The sequence below is a fragment of the Antechinus flavipes genome, chromosome 4, assembly GCF_016432865.1.
Source record: "Antechinus flavipes isolate AdamAnt ecotype Samford, QLD, Australia chromosome 4, AdamAnt_v2, whole genome shotgun sequence".
NCBI lineage: Eukaryota > Metazoa > Chordata > Mammalia > Dasyuromorphia > Dasyuridae > Antechinus > Antechinus flavipes.
This window is the reverse complement of record NC_067401.1, coordinates 224,188,833-224,205,873: the sequence shown is the minus strand read 5'-3', so window position 1 is coordinate 224,205,873 and position 17,041 is coordinate 224,188,833. Positions and strand designations below refer to the sequence as shown.

Here is a 17,041-nt window from a genome sequence, read left to right as displayed (position 1 = left end):
CACTCTATCCATTACATCATCTAGCTGCTTTCCTAAGCAGTTGGCTCAGCTGATTATCTGAATGGCTCATGTGTTACCAACCAGACATGGTTTAGAAGATTTGAAGGCTAGAAAGACTTAGTTCAAAGTCTGTATGAATGATTTCAGATGTGAACAAGTCATTTAAACTCTCGTTTTCATTGTCTTATCTCTGAGAAAGGGAAGGTAACACATTTATAACCCTACCCTGTGTTGCTGTTATATTACACAAATTATGTCTGCAAAGTACTTTCAAATCTCAAAACACTATGTAAATGTTAATGTTAGTAAAAAGAATAGTTGCTTAACATGTGTGGGCCCTTTATATATTTTAAATATCTAGAAATAAGGCCTTTATCTTTTGTATTTACAACTAAAATTTAATAAATAGATAAAGAACAAGCAAGTTTTTAGGAAGGGAAACATTTTCCTAAGTCTCTTTATTTTCATCATGTATATCATTGCAGAGCTTAGGTGAAATATTCCACTTAGTGAAAGGATAGGCAGTAAACATCCTTAACTATTCTGGAACTAATATCATAAGGAAGGGAAGATTTAATAAAGCATGGTATTATTAAAATATACTTTATCCAAACATACATTCTTGGTGGTAATTTTTCTTAATTTCTTCACAGACTATATTAAAAGAACTCGGTCATAGCAAAATTCAGCTGGAGACTACAGCCTTTGATGTCCAATTCTTCATTTCTGAATATGCCCAAGATCTCTCTCCTAACCAAAGCAAGCAACTGTTGAGGCTTTTAAATACAACTCAAAAGTGTTTTCATGATGTACAGGAATCAATAACTGCCCAAATGGAAATTTTAGAGACTCATTTGCATATAGAACAAGATCGCAATGATCAGAAGGTTTGCCTTTCTATGTGGAGTTTGTCTTTTCTATTTCAAGATCCTTAGCATGACATTTTAATGTGGATATCTTTGAATTATTTAATATTAATATCTAATATTAGGAAAGAAGTGCTATGAAGCTACTGATCTATTGTTTATAAATGAATGTTTATTGTAGGTAATTGGAAATGTGATGCTTGCCATTGTGACAATATGAATACATTTGTGATTGGTTTATATGCCAATAACTTTCCATGATTCCCAGACATTGCCTTCTCTAGTTAAGATGGTTCATTTTGGAAAGATGAAAATTTTTTATGTATACTTATAAATATGAAGTCATATGTCTGCCATATCACTGGGCAACATTTCCTTAAGAAAATTGGAGAATATTTTTTCCTGGATTAAAAAAAAATTGAATACATATGGTATATATAGTGGGAAAGGAATAGAACCCTATATTTATCGATTAAATATTGTACTACATAAGGTGGCCACCAATTTATACTAGAGTACCACAATGAATTATGTTATAGAAAAAGGAAATGGGAACAAATAAGAACTTTAAACTAGGAAATTAGAAAGTGAAGAAGTAAAAATGTTGCATTTGGTGTCCCTTTCCTTCTTGCTTAAAACATACATTTTCTCTACCAAATATGCTAACAACCAAAACACAACTAACTTCTGTTTTGATGTCCTTTTGCAGAATTAATAGTGTGTATCGCAGGTTTCAAGAGCTTAAGAAAATTGGATGTTTTCCTCCTGTTGGTCAGAAGTTCCATCTCTCATACATATGCATGGCCAGTATTCTGTTGGGCAGTTCCATCCAAACATGATTCCTTTACTTACAGCATATGTGAGATGTATCCATAACTTCTATATTCATCTTGCTCCAACTGTATTCCACTGCTATCATGTTTACAGCATACTTTAAAAAGCTTCTCTGTAGGAACTTTATAAGACTGTGTTTTATGAAGGAGGTTGTTTGTCTATATTTTTGCCACTATACATTTAACAAGTTTTGGTTCTGCTCTGATGTAGATTGTAGCAGAACGGCAGCAGGAGTATAAGGAAAAGCTTCAGGGAATATGTGATCTCCTCACCCAGACAGAAAACCGGTTGATTGGTCACCAAGAAGCCATTGTGATTGGAGATAGCAAGGATGAATTAAAACTCTACCAAACTAAACAAGAGGTAGAATCTTTATTTTTTCAGCTGTAGGGCTCTCATTGCCATGATTAGTTTTGTTCCATTAATTGCAAATCAGAAATGTGGACTCATGTATTTGTTAGTGCTGCTGAACAGCTGTTTTGGTTTTAAATGTTGGAGTGAGAGCAAAGGAAAATTGCATGAGCCATGGAACAGTCTGAGTGGTTAGAGTTGTTTTAAGACATTGTTTTTTATCTTATATAGAATCTATGAACATTCAATTTGGGATTGGGCATGTGCTGTGGATTTCTTGAGTGGTCAGCACAAGGAGGAGGCATGATATAGAAAGTACCTATTGCATGAACTTAAATTTTAGTTCAGTTGGAATCCAAATTACTAACTGATAGTGTTTTGAGGATTTTTTTTTTTTGACATATACAAGTTTCTCATCTTATCACCCCTTTTACTGACCAATCAGTTCTTTCATATATTTTATCTTAATTTCATTCTCTTTCATTTAAATCAAGTTTAAATGGGGGCAATGCAGGAAAAAACAGAATTCTAGTATAGATTAATATACTGACTTTTGGTAAGAACTATATATATATATATACTTAATAACCTTAAGTAAGAGCTTGAAAAATAACTCAATTAAGAACCAAATACTCAAGTCACAAACTATTATCTATATCTATATCTATATCTATATCTATCTATCTATCTATCTATATATATAGTATGTGTATACACACACACACACACACACACACACACACACGTATTGCTGAGACAATTAGGGTTAAGTGACTTGCCCAGGATCACACAGCTAGGAAGTGTTTAAATGTCTGAGACCAGATTTGAATTCAGATCTTCCTGATTTCAGGGCTGGAAGTATATAGAACACTGCACCATCTAGCTGCTCCTTTTAGAATCTAATTTTTAACATTTCTGCATCAGTCTCTTTGACAAATTGTTCCTTTCTCTTATATCAGTATTCCCTGCTCATGACCATCTAACCTTTGCTTGATAGTTCTAGTGACATGGAATTCAACATTTCACAAGGTGTCTGGTCTATTGCTACATGTTTTTGATTTAAAAGTTGTACTTTATATTTAATCTAAAAGCTCTACTTTGTGACTTCTTCTATTGATTATAATTTTGATCTTTGGATCCTAAGAAATTCAAGTACTTTGTGTACTTAAAAAATTTTTTTAAAAGAATATTTTGTTGGTTGGTTGGTTGGTTTTAGAGTGTTTCATCACACTTAAAGCTAAAACTAGAAAACGTAGTTTTGTTATTGGTGTTCTTTTGGTGGAGGGAGGAGTAATAAGGGAATGTATGTGATATGACCAGTGGTACAGAGGACATTGTGAACATAGGTATAGTAATACTTGAAGATGGTGTGGTTTGACTCTCATGCCTGTGGGAGCTAGGTGGAAGGTAGGCCCAGGAAAAGGGACACCATGGCATTGGGATCTGGAGATGACAAATAAAGGCTGATGGAAGTCCTCTGAGGTAAGATTAGGGAATGATTGTTGAGAGGGGAAAATTATCTTCTTTCCCTAGATCCCCTACTTACATTAAATTAGCACTATCAGGACAAAGCCACATTTCCTCCATCTTGTAGCTCTGATCACTCTTATTAACTAAGATCTGAGCTTATTCAGAAGCCCTTCTGTTTACTAAAGTCTCGTGTTTGCTGTGTCAAAACTACTTGGTTCTTTTTTGTTGAACACGTATCTGTTCTTTAATGTTCTGAGATTCCACCCACTCTATGAAACTTTTTCATTTTTTTTTAAGACAATGATTCTCTTTTCACTCCACTCCCAACTTCAGCATTTTGTTTTGTAATTCTCTCATGCACTTATAATGTAATGTATATTATGATTATACACATTTGTGTTGTCATATCTCCTGCTAGATTGTGAACTCTGGAAAGGCAGGCATTGTATTCTATTTAAATATTCCATTTTCCCAGCTCCTAGTACAGGGCTGATGTGAAACAGTTGGTTAATATGTGTTTGTTGTATAGGCATTGATTTAATCCTTTTACCTTTTTTTTCCTACTCATCCTATTATTTTCATAACAAGGAGCTACAGAAGGAGATGCAGAAAAGTGCACAGGCATTGACAGAGAAAGTGAACAACACTGAGAAGTTCCTGATGGAAAATGGAGAAAAACTATCACAAGAAGACAAAGCACTAATTGAACAGAAACTCAGGGAAGCTAAGATGAAGTGTGAGCAACTAAACCAGAAGGCTGAACAGTCGAGAAAGGAACTAGATAAGGCAGTAACTACAGCAATTAAGCAGGAAACTGAAAAGGTATTTATGCAAATACACATATTATTTATTATTGATTAGAAAGTACAACACCAAAAGAAGTGTCTTCTCACTGATTTTGTGGAAAGGTGTTTATTTAGAAGTCAGAGGAAAAAGTAGGAATTCTGGATTTTAGGAAAGATGAGATAAAAAGTCTGATGAGCTCAGGACCTCCCTGTTAATTATCTTCCGTTTATTTTGTGAAATGAATGTAGTGAGAATGAAGTTGTGAGATGTCACATTTTGACATATTTTTACCTTTTAGGAAAAAAATTATTGTAAATGACTAAGATTTTATGATATATTTTTAAAGTTTTTATTTTACATTTTTGTTTTTAGTTTCAAATGCTCTCCTTCTAACTCCTCCCTTACCAATTGAGAAGACAAGAAATATAATACCCAATATATATGTGAGATCATGTAAAACTTATTTCCAAAAGTTACAAGCTATCTGGAGATGGATAGGATTTTACATCATGAGTCATTTGGATTCTATTATGTAGATAAGATATATTATTTGAACAAATATCAAAGTTAACTAGCTTTTAAAAATAAGACCATAGTTGCAATATATACTCGTTAGTCATTAGATGTAGGGGTTAAAACATTGTTTGCAACTTTAAAATTTACTTTAAACTTTAAATATTGAATGACTCAGAGTAATGATTTGAAACATAAAATTCCATCTTCTAATTTTCTTTGCTCAGGTTGCAGCAGTGGCACAGCTGGAAGAGAGCAAAAACAAAATAGAAGATCTTTTGGATTGGTTATCAAATGTAGATAAGGAAGGAGAAAGGGCAGGAAAGAAATCTCACCAGGAGATTGAACAAAATGGAACTCATTTTCAAGAAGGTGACCTCAATTCTATGATTGGAGAGGAGGATGAAGTAAATGGTAATTTGATGGAAATGGATGTTGATGGACAAGTAAGAACCACAGAAAAAAATCTGAACCAACAATACCAGAAAGTAAAGGTATATATATACACACACATTTGAATATTGATAGTCAAATGTATATCTTAATTGAAATCAATAGTATCAGACTTATTACAGTATGTGCCATTTTTATGGAAGCCATAGACTTAATGTTTCTTTTTTTATATGAAATTGTACATACACACGTAAATATTTTGCATTTTATATATAATATATAAAATTTGTGTTTGTATGTATGTACAGCAAGCTATAATGCCTGAGTTCAAATCCAGACTTAGACATTTACTAACTGTATAATCCTGGGGAAATTATAATCCTGTTTGCCTCAGTTTCCTCATCTGTAAAATTAGCTGATTAAGGAAATGGCAAACCACTCTAGAATCTCTGCCAAAAACCCCCCAAAATGAAGTCATTTGTATACACACATACAGTGTATGTATATACACACACATATACATGCATGTATACATATACACATATATGCTTATACATGAATACACATATATACATACATAAAAACACACAGAAATAAAAACATACATTATATACATATATACACACATATATAAATTTAAATTTGCATTGGGGTGATTGCATTTATATAATGGACTCTCATATGAGGAAATTCTCTTATCTAATATAGATTGGCGTCTTTTCTGCAATCTATAGTTTAGGGAGTTGTGTAGAGCAGTAGTCTCAAATAGGGCCTCTGTGGGCCACATATTGCCTTAGAAAACCACACATAAATCACAAATTATCTATTGTTATTTTATTAAAAACATTTCCCAATTAAATTTTAATCCAGTTCCTGCTATATTTAGGGAATTTTGAGAGCTGAGGGCCATGAATTTGACACCTCTGACTTAGAGCCATGACAAGTTAAATTCCTTGAGAATGATCACAGTCTATATCAAGATTGGGACTCTAAAATTTCTCCTGGTTTTGAGGCTACCTCTCTATCCATTACATCATAGTATCTCTTTGTGATGTTGCTTTATATAAATACTTGAATGGATTTCATTGAATGGATGCATTCATTCATTGGTTCTTTCATTAGTGTAGTTTGCCATTCACTCTTGCACTCCTATGCAATTATTGTCCATGTCATCTCATAAATTATTTAGCTATCCATTTTCCCTATATATATATATATATATATATAAAATTTGACTCAATATATAAATTTGACTCAATTCTCTATATAGTTGAGAAATGAGGCTTTTATCAGAGGTACTTGCTGTTCAGTTTTCACTATTTTCTACTTTCTTTCTAATTTTGGTTGCATTGGTTTTATTTGTGCAAAAACTTTAAAAATTTTATATAATTAAGGTTATACATTTTATATTTCATAATACTCTTTATGTCTTGTTTGTTCCTAAATTATTCGTATTTTCATAATCTGACAGGTAAATTGTTGGAATCTTTATAAATTGTTAAGTCATTAGAGTTGATAGAGACAATAATTATCTAATTTAGCATGATTCAGTATGATTGATCTGATCCTACAAGGAGATGTTATGGGCCAGAAGAAACAAGGTACTAAGTGGAACTGAGAAACAATGCTTGTGTTCACACCTTTACTCATTGGAATTCACACGTTTGGGAGATTTCAGGGTTTAGTATGAGATATCCGAATTCACACCTTCCTTGAAGCTATCAGGGCCAGAGAGTACTCTGGGAGAAACCCATAATCCCACTCTCTCTCAGAGGAGATCATATATAAGAAACAGACAGAGGCTCTCTCGGGGAGTTCAGCTGAATTGGAGGCTGTAGAAAGCAGAGGCAGAAGCAAAGGACAAAACTGCAAGAGCTCTTGGAACCAAGCAGAGAGATAGGCCTCTAAGAAAACTAACGGGGCTATATTGTAGACAATAAAAAATCTGAACTTTTAGCATCTGGCTGCATTTAGGTGATTATTACTTATTAACTGAAACTAAGGCTACCTTCTATAATGGGCTGAGGCTTGGGTTGATGCACTGAGGTCCCAAGCACATGAGGCTAAATAGTAATTGGACCATACTCTATTAATATATATGCTTGGAGAAAGAATGGCCCCCATCCACTCTTTGTGCAAGTCCTGATGTGTTGTATAGAAAATGACTATTTTGGTGGGTGGATGCAGGGGGGCGGAGAGAGAGGCGAAAAAGAGAGACTGCTGGCTGGCGTCTTGTCTCAGCTGCTCACATTGCTATCGTGACCCCCCCTTCATCTCCGATTCCCCTTCACTTTCAATCCTTTTTCATCTCCACTAAGAATAAAGATCGATGATTTTCCCTTAACCTGAATTCCTGACTCCGGCTGATTTTAAATACATGGCCATCACATTTGGCGCCCAATATGGGGCTGTTTTTCATTCCCTGTGGCAAAACTGTCCATATCTTTTATAAGGCTCAGCTAAGTTAACGCTGGGCATTGAAGAGGCAAATCTTTTCATATCATCCTTATCCAGAAGGATAGAATAGAAACAATCCCTAATATCTATGACCCAAAGAGGCTATTCTCTAGGCAACTGACTAGGAAATGGAAGTCCAGGTTGAAGAGTTCCCATAGTTTCCATCTGTTCATTCACCTTTCTTAAATCAGTCAACATCCTCCATTTTCCAGATTTCTTTTTTACAATGAACACTGGGGAATTCCAAGGACTTAGAGAAGGTTGTAAGTGCCCTTGTTCAAGCTGCTCCTATACTGTATCTAATAAGGCCTGAATTTTATCGCTACCTAAGGACTACTGTTCTATCCACACTGGTGTATCTGTTTTCTATTGGATAGGAACAGGTGAAAATGTTGGCAGGCCTTCAACAGTAGCCCTACTTAAAAAACCAAAGTACTCATTTTAAACCCTAATTATAGTAAAATATCTCTTCCCCACAGATTGATGGGGATTTTTTCAACTATAAAAGGAGCAAAAACTCCTGTTTTGCCTTCAAAAGTCCATCTTATAGGGGCAACACTAACTTCAGCTACTATTGATCCTCCTACTCTAGACATGTAGGCGTCTGCTTTAATCTTTGGCCAGTGACTAGGACAATTGGCACCTCTAATGACTGTATGAGCTGCACCTGTGTCTACCAATCCTTCCAATGGTAGGCCATTTATATAGATCGTGAGCATAGGTCGGTCAGCTGTTACAGCTGCTGTCCAGTATATTTCTGGATTTTGTGGTCTGGAGTCAGAATCTGGATGTCTATCACCAGGTTGCTTATTAGGATTCTGTATGAGTAAATCTGATGCTACTACTTCTCCTGGGTGATAAGTCACACATTGTCTACCTGTATTAGTGACTGGGATATTATCTACACATTCCCCAGTTTCCCACATCAGTATGTGGATGGACACTGTTTTGTACGTACAAAAAGGAGGTGAAATGGTCAAGCCTACTGTGCCTGGAGGCAAGGAGTCCATAGGCTGGAAAGGAACAGATTTCACCTCTTCAGGGGGTATCTCAGTTGTCCCAGCTGCATACAACTCTATTCTCCCCAATTGTAATTCCTTTCTCCCATCAGGTTGCTTCTTGGCTGATTGATTGTGTAATCCCTTTCTCCCATCATATGGCTTCCTGGCTGATAAGTAAGAGCTAGAGAAACCTTCTCCCAGAGAGAACCATTATATTTTAAAGAAGAAAAACACCTCAGTAAATTGTTCTGTGTTCGCCTAATTTGCTGAGGATTTTGACCATTATGTCTAAATCATGTAACCATATTATGGTGTAAGATGTATTTAATTTCTCCTATACTCTTGAGTTTTTGTCCCAGAATCTTGTGTCTTTGGTTTTATCAAACACTAAATGACTATGGTCTACTGTTCCTATTTTAAAGGTGAAGGAACTGATGCTGAGAAGTTAAATGATTTTTAAAGGGTTAAATGGCAAGTGTGTGAGGGAACATCTGACTTTGAGTGTTCCTGTCTTTAAATCTGTAGTACTCTTTCCATTTTAATGGAATATTTACCTACTTCTAAATATTTGGAGAATTTAAAAATAGTAATTATTTTGGGTACAAATCTGTGAAATTGATATGGCTGAAGACTTTGAATAAAGGTGCAAATTCATCTTCAGAATGCTGGTTTTGAAGCAAACTTATATTTTCATGTTTTCTTCTAGGCACAGCATGAGAAGATTGTTGCTCAGCACCAGGCAGTTATTATAGCTACTCAGTCGGCAAAAGCTTTACTTGAGAAACAGGGTCATTACCTGTCTTCAGAAGAAAAAGAGAAACTAGAGAGGAACTTGAAAGAATTAAAGACTCAATATGAGACAGTCCTGGCAGAGTCAGAGAAGAAAGTAAAATTGACCAACTCTCTGCAAGAAGAATTAGAAAAGTTTGACACAGACTACAGTGAGTTTGACAGTTGGTTACAACAGTCAGAGCAAGAACTTGAGAACTTAGAAGCTGGTGCTGATGACTTCAGTGGAATAATAACCAAGCTAAAGAGACAGAAGAGTTTTTCAGAAGATGTCATTTCTCACAAAGGTGACTTAAGGTACATTACAATTTCTGGACACCGGGTCTTAGAGGCTGCCAAGTCTTGCAGTAAAAGAGATGGTGGCAAAGGTGACAAAGATAATTTTGACACTTCTGCAACGTATAAGGAAGTACAAGGGAAATTGGATCTTGCCAGTGAGCGTTTTAAATCTCTCTATGCTAAGGTAATTTTTTCTTTTAATTCTGGGAGATAGATTTCAGTGTGGGGGGGAAATATATTTTATCTAATTTATTATATTTTCTCTCTTAATTCTGGGTGATAGTTTTTGGGGGTAGGGAACTATATTATATTTTATATAATACATTTATTTATTATGTAATTAAAGCATATTTGGCTTTCATTACAAGAGTTGAAGTACCAAATTTAAAGTGGAAAAAAAAAGACAATTTTTTTACTCTAGACTTCGTTTCATCTTTCCTTTCTACTGATTTATATATAAAATTCATGAAGAAAGTGATGTTTATAAATAAATTTTACTCAATATTTTTGTTTTTAAATCACCTACATTTCTTAACATATCTACCCCACAATTATTTATGGTCAAGCCTACTGTGCCTGTTAAAAAAAAAAAAAAAGAGGGAAAAAATAAGTTCAGCAAAAGTAACTAATATAAAAAAGTCTGACATCACATTTAGTGTTTCACACATGTATTTCTTTATTAAAGGATGTGTGTAGGGGTAAAGACATATTATATTTCTTCTTTGGCACCAAATTTGGCTATTATAATTTCATAGTTTTCAATTTAAATTATTTTGATAGTCTTTACTTCGATTGTTTTAGAAATTTTCTTGGTTCTACTTACTTTACATAAGTTCATAAATGTCTTCCCATATGTCTCTATATTTATTTGTCACATGTTTTAAAAATACGTTAATATTTTATCAATTCATATATCATTACTTGTTAAGCCACTCTTCAGATAATAGATATCAACTTGTGTTTCTAGTTCTTTGCTGTTACAAAAATTGCTATTTAAAATATTTTAATGCATATTGGGCCTTTTTGTCATTGATCTTTTTACAGTTATGCATAGTAATAGAATGTCTGAGTCAGAGAATATGAACTTTTTAATTACTCATTTTGCATGATTCCAAATTGCTTTCCAAAATTTTTGAGTCAGGTATATTTTTATATTTCTATTTCCACAGTTGCTCCTATGCTGAATGTTTTTCTATTTGACCATTTTCTGGGTGTCTATGAAACCTTAGAATTGTTTTGATTGGTAGAAAGCTAGAACTTAAAAAATATATATATATGATTTCCAAGGTGTGACAAAGCAGCCAAGCTTTGCTTTAGTACTAATCTATACCAGGGTTAGTACTTGGCCACTAGGGGGAGACTATGCATCAGTTGTAAGCAGAAAGAACATTCCCCCTCAACCCCCATCTTACCCCCATCTCTGATACCTCTTTAATCTGTGAAAGTGATTGTGAATTATCTCTCCAAACAGTTTCTCTTGTAAATATGTTCACTCAGTGTAAATGTTTTAGCACCTAATGAATTGGGGACTATTTTAGTCTTTATTATCTTTTTTGACAGGGAGAGAGATCTCATTTTTCAAACAACTCAGGAAATGTTTTAAGTTGCTTCAGAATTCTTACCAAGGCCACATTAATTTAGCCAAGCCAAATAAAAACTAGTTCCCTCTTCTCTTTTTTCTTGACTTCTAGGGTCTTTGCTTTTCCCATGAGCATTCCTCTGTAGAAAAATAACAATAGTAATAGTAGGACTGTACGTTTTTGTCATTTTAATAATAAAAAAGCCTGAGTGGGTGGAGGTAGGCCTAGAAAAAAACAAAATAGTTACTGTATTTCTATTCAGAACAGCAAAACTACGCCTCCTACAAAGTTTCTTTTCTAGGTTAAAACCATAAAATGAGGAATTTTAGAGGTGGGAGTCAAACCCTCTCATCTTATAGATGAAGAAAATGAGTTGAAAGATGTTTTTAGAGCTTGTAAAAATAGGTCAGTTATTTAGCTAATACTAAATTGTTAAGGAGAGATATTTTATAGTGTGTCTTTAGTAAAATGATATATTGTTTAATCTGTTTCACATCAAATAATTTAAAAAAATACAATAAATGCTATTCATTTTCTATCAGTTGCATTATTATGACATGTTGAGGAATGTACAAATGCTAAGCAATTTCTATTTCACTTTTTCTAATTCTATATCTAATTCTTGTCTGTTTTTAATTGGAATTGTTATATTATTAGTGCAGGGTATCCTTGTGATGAATTTTCTATACTAAACAGATTATCACCTCTTCATTTCTTAGGGGATAACCCAATATGTAACCTTTCTTAATTTTTTACCCCAGAAAATAAAGTAGTCATTCATCTAAGCTTCCCCCCCTCCCAGAAATATAAAGATGTCTTTTATCCAATTAGTATGCTGAACCAGTAGTGCATAAGGACTTAGATTAGAGTTAGAATGGCCTTTGAATGCTTAGATTCAAACATCAATTTTACATATATATACATGCATACATACATGCATATGTCTATGTGTGTATAATATATAGGTGTGTGTATATATATATATTTTTTTGTATATATATTCTATCTTTTAATCGAATTTCCTAAATAGGAGAAAGAAATAAGGGAATATTTTAAATTCTATTTTCCCTCAACTGCCGCATTAGAATATTATCTAGTTTCTCTCTTTATCCTATAAAATATTCCTTCTGGACTTCTTTTGTGACAGATGATTGTTTCCTTCTCTTTGATGTCCCTCTGCTGCTAACCAAAACTGGAGTAGTTTCTCATATCTTCTCAGGGATCTTTGTGGCATTTTCTGGTACTTTCTCCTCAAAATATCCATTAGTAAGAATTTTCTGTTGACCAAGTAGAGATCTGCTCTCCCTAGATGCTCTAGGGTAATCCTAAGGAATTCCTCTTGTGACTTGGCTATTATTATGTCTGTTCTTAGCAGAGCTAATGGTTCTGCTAGTAAAATAATAGACTCAAAATTAGTACAATAGCTCAACCAGGATTATACTAGTCACTTGAGGAAAAAAACATGCTTTCTAACCTTGAAGTTCTTTCCCCCCAGATCCAGAAACATAGAAGTTTCTTTACAAAACAAAACAAAACAAAACAAAACTAATTTATTTATTTAATATTTTCCCCAGTTGCTTTCAAAACAATTTTTTTATATTTGTATTTAAGATTTTTTCAAAGTTCTCTCTCTTATTCCCACCCACAATTAAGAAACTACATGTGAAATTATACAAAACATTTTCATAAAAGTCAAGTTATGAAACAAAACAAAGATATCCCATCCTAATGAAAATAAAAACTCTCAAGAAAAATTCTTAAAAATTAAAGAGAGTTGAGAGAGAGAATGCTTTGATCTATATTCAGAGACAATCAATTCTTTCTCTAGTTATAGATAGGATTTTTCATCATAAGGCCTTCAGAGTAGTTGTAGATGATTGTACTACTCAGAGTAACAAAGTCATTTATAGCTGGTCATCCCAGAACATTGATATTATTTCATATATAATATATTTCACTTTGTTCATGGAGGAATTTCTAGGTTTTTTTTTTTTTTTTTTAACCTGAGAGCATCCTACTCATCATTACCCAGAGAATAATAGTATTCCATCAGAGAAATTTGCTTCAAAAAAATTTTTTTTTTACTATTACTATTGCTAATTGTATTTTCCATCATTTATTCTCATTTTTCCTTTCAACCTGTCCCTCCTCAAAAGTGTTTTGTTACTGATCACTCCCTTCCCCATTATGCCCTCTCTTTTATCACTCCCCTGCCTTCTCATATCCCATTACTCTCCTATTTTCCTGCAGGCTAAAATAAATTTCTATAACCCTATTTATGTATGTTATCTCTTATCTGAGCCAATTCTGATGAGAATAAGGTTCACTCACTTCCCCTTCCTCCTCCTCCTCCTCCTCCTCACCTCCACTGTAAAAGTTTTTTCTTGTCTTTTTTTAATGGCAGATAATTTACACCATTCCATTTCTCCTTTTCTTTTTCTCCCAATATATTCCTTGATACAGATGTTGGGCTGGGCTGGGCTGAGGCTGGGTCCAGGAATGTACCTGGGCACCCTGTACTGGGACTGTAAGTTGGATTCCCACCTTGATGTCACAGACCTTTTCTTCTGAGCTTCTAAATTGCCTTCCGCTGTTTTTTTGAGTGTTCTGATACTCTAAAATTCATTTAGAGTCATTATTTAAAGGAATTTGGAGCAGTTTAGAGGAGAGTTTGGACAAGTTCCTGCCTTTACTTTGCCATCTAGGCTCCATCTCAACATGGAAGTTTCTAGTGTAGATTTCACTCATATAGAATAAATACAAATATGGAGGTCTCTTTTAATTTTAATACCAGGATGGGTATCTTTCACCCCAGAGACTATACACATTTGATATGCTTCTGGAAAGCAATTCAATCATTAGCCAGTTTCCATTACTAACTACCAGGTTACAGGTATTCAAGTCACTTAAGGCATTAACTACCTGCCTACAAATACTGATTTGAAGCCTGTCTTTAGTAATTCTTAAAGATATTTATGTCTTAGGGCTAAGTTTATATATGTGAAAATATTGCTAAGCTTTGGTTTCTCTGATTATAGTGATTTTATCATATGTAGTGAGCTGTCATTTAGGTCTTGCTCAACTTCCCTTATTATATTGGTGACTGAGAGTAATTACAAACATCAAAAAGTATTAACAGATAATAGTTACTTTTCTCTAGTCCTTAGGCCTTTTCCCTGAAGCTCACTGATGTTTAAAATTTAGGTGTGTTTTTGAATGGGTAAAAACCATATCTGTCTCTTTTCATGCTTCAACTTGTTAGAAGAAGAATTGAGTTGAACTGAACTAAAGAAAGTTAAGTCATGTGGAATGCGATCTTATCTAGGGTATTTCAATCACTTTGGCTAATTCTTGAGTGGAATTTTTCAAAACTACATTATCCAAAGTGTACCTTTTGAAAGGTGCTTTGGTAAAAATGTCAGCAATGATTTATAAGGTATTTTTAAACATTTCCTTCTAATCATTCAGTGCAGTGTCCTTGGAAATAATCTGAAAGATCTGGTAGATAAATATCAGCATTATGAAGATGCCTCTTCTGGACTTCTCTCTGGCCTCCAGTCTTGTGAGACAGCAGCAAATAAACACTTATTGGAACCCATTGCCACGGATCCAAAAAACCTTCAGCGTCAACTAGAAGAAACTAAGGTAAAAGAAGCAAACACAGAAGAAAGGAAGAGAAGGAAATATATAAAAGAAAAATAGCCATTCCTTTCTATGAATTCATAAACCTGGAGGCTATTTTGTTTCTGAGTCCTACAATAATTTATATGTACAGCCTGATATTACTGAGGATAATACAGTAGCTACAGGAAGATAAAATGTCAGAGCAGAAAGGTCAAGGAAGATGAAGACTAATAAGGGTTATTTGCTGGGAGATAGTACATAGAAGGAACTGTCTTTGAATGATAGGGACCAAAATTATGGGATTGAAGAGTAAATGAATAAATGGTGAGGAAATGAAGTAAATAAGTATAGATTCCTCAGGGCATTTGAAAGAATGAAGGAGACCTGAATATGTTTGCATACTGATAAGCAGCAGCTACTAGAGAGGAAATATTTCTGTGAGGCAAGACTAAGACAGGAATAAATCACAAAACTTGTGACTCAGCTAATTTATCTATGCACTATCACATTTCCTGGGATTTTGAAACTTCGCTGAGGAAATTTCAGTTCAGAAAACCAGTGGAATCTCCAGGGAAATTTTCTGAGAATGTAGAAGAAGCTAGGAAAGGCACATGAAGAAAAAAACAGGCTTTTGGATCATTAATAGCTTGTCCATTAGAAAGGATCATGACTGCTCTTTAATTAAAACAAACAAACTAATTGTTTAAAATATCTTTAAGCATACCTAACAAGAATACATAAAGTAGGTTAAAAATGTAAAATCAGGTAGGTGCTACCATCTTGTAAATCAGAAACCAGAAAATCATGATTGAAATATAAGAACTTGTGAAGAAATGCAAATTTGTGTGGAAAAAACAAATTGCTAAAGATCTGACTTCAAAACATTTTTAGGTTTTCCTACATAGTCAGAGGAAAAATTTCTGTACAATGCTTTTATATCTGGGTTCAGGTAAGGGTCAGGTGCCCCAAGCCAGAAAGGAAATGTAACCTTGGGAATTCAAATAGAAAGAGAATTGATCATCTAGGCTTAGGGACACAACTTATGTATTGTCATGTGGGAACACCCATTTTGAAAATGGATTTGGGATTTTGTTGTTGTATGGTTTTAGTTGTGTTCATTCAACTCTTTGGAAACCCATTTGGGGTTTCCTTAGCAAAGATACTAGAGTGGTCTATTATTTCCTTCTCTGGCTCATTTTACAGAGCAGGATACTTAAGCAAGTTGCTCCATAGATGCCCCATAGATTTGGAATTAGGGAATCAGTTTAAGGGAAAAGTACACAGACCAAGATGGAAACAAAGATATCATTTTGAGTAAAGGAGAAAGGGGTGCATCATCAGTAGTAATCCAAATGGTAGGTGATAGGTTCAGGCTTTAAACAGTCACAGTGAGGATTGTTATGTGCCACTGATCATCTTGAAAAGTGATGGTCAAGTATAAGAGACCCAACCATTGTATCTATCACCAAGGTCAAAGCACGATCAGGAACAAAACTGACTAGATATTGACCCAAAAGCAATGTTAAGTAGAGCTCAGTATCAAGTATATACCTTGTCTAGCAACAGGATTAAATCTATAGTTCAGAGTGAGGTTCTCTTGTATTCACTTTCTGATTTTATACATCAGTGCAGGGGAGGCGATCAGAGAGCCAGACAAACCATTACAGACATATGAAAGGTCATATCTGAAAACTTAGCTTCCTAATATTCTGATGGTCCAAATCCTTTACTAATAGTCCCTTTCTATTACCTTCTAGTCTAAAAATAAATTTATAATAACAAAAAGTTCCACTGTGCCCACTTTGCTGAAGTAAAGTGAAGCTATTGTTTGGTCCTATTGAGTGCCATATAAGTGAAAAATCATCCAATTCCACAGGTTCTTCAAGGACAAGTTTCCAACCACCAGGTTGCTGTAGAGAAACTGAAAAAAACAGCAGAAGTGCTTTTAGACACCAGGGGAGCTTTATTGCCAGACAAGAATGATATACAGAAAACACTTGGTAAGCTATTAACTTCCTCATTTCTTGATTCACTAGCTAAATGCAGCCAATTTAATAACTGTTGAGGGATTTTTTTCACTATTACATTTCTTATACTT

The 17,041-nt window shown here is 34.2% G+C and overlaps 1 protein-coding gene across 2 annotated transcripts in view; it reads left to right on the top strand.

Moving 5' to 3' along the window:
• Positions 1 to 17,041, top strand: part of DST (dystonin) — a 591,073-nt gene that overhangs the window by 436,361 nt on the left and 137,671 nt on the right. For both annotated transcript variants that reach the window (XM_051997184.1, XM_051997185.1), the window contains 6 exons: positions 1,911 to 2,063; positions 4,110 to 4,343; positions 5,048 to 5,314; positions 9,378 to 9,923; positions 14,788 to 14,964; positions 16,820 to 16,943. In XM_051997184.1, the coding sequence (XP_051853144.1) occupies positions 1,911 to 2,063; positions 4,110 to 4,343; positions 5,048 to 5,314; positions 9,378 to 9,923; positions 14,788 to 14,964; positions 16,820 to 16,943 (1,501 nt within the window). The remainder of the gene's footprint in view (positions 1 to 1,910; positions 2,064 to 4,109; positions 4,344 to 5,047; positions 5,315 to 9,377; positions 9,924 to 14,787; positions 14,965 to 16,819; positions 16,944 to 17,041) is intronic.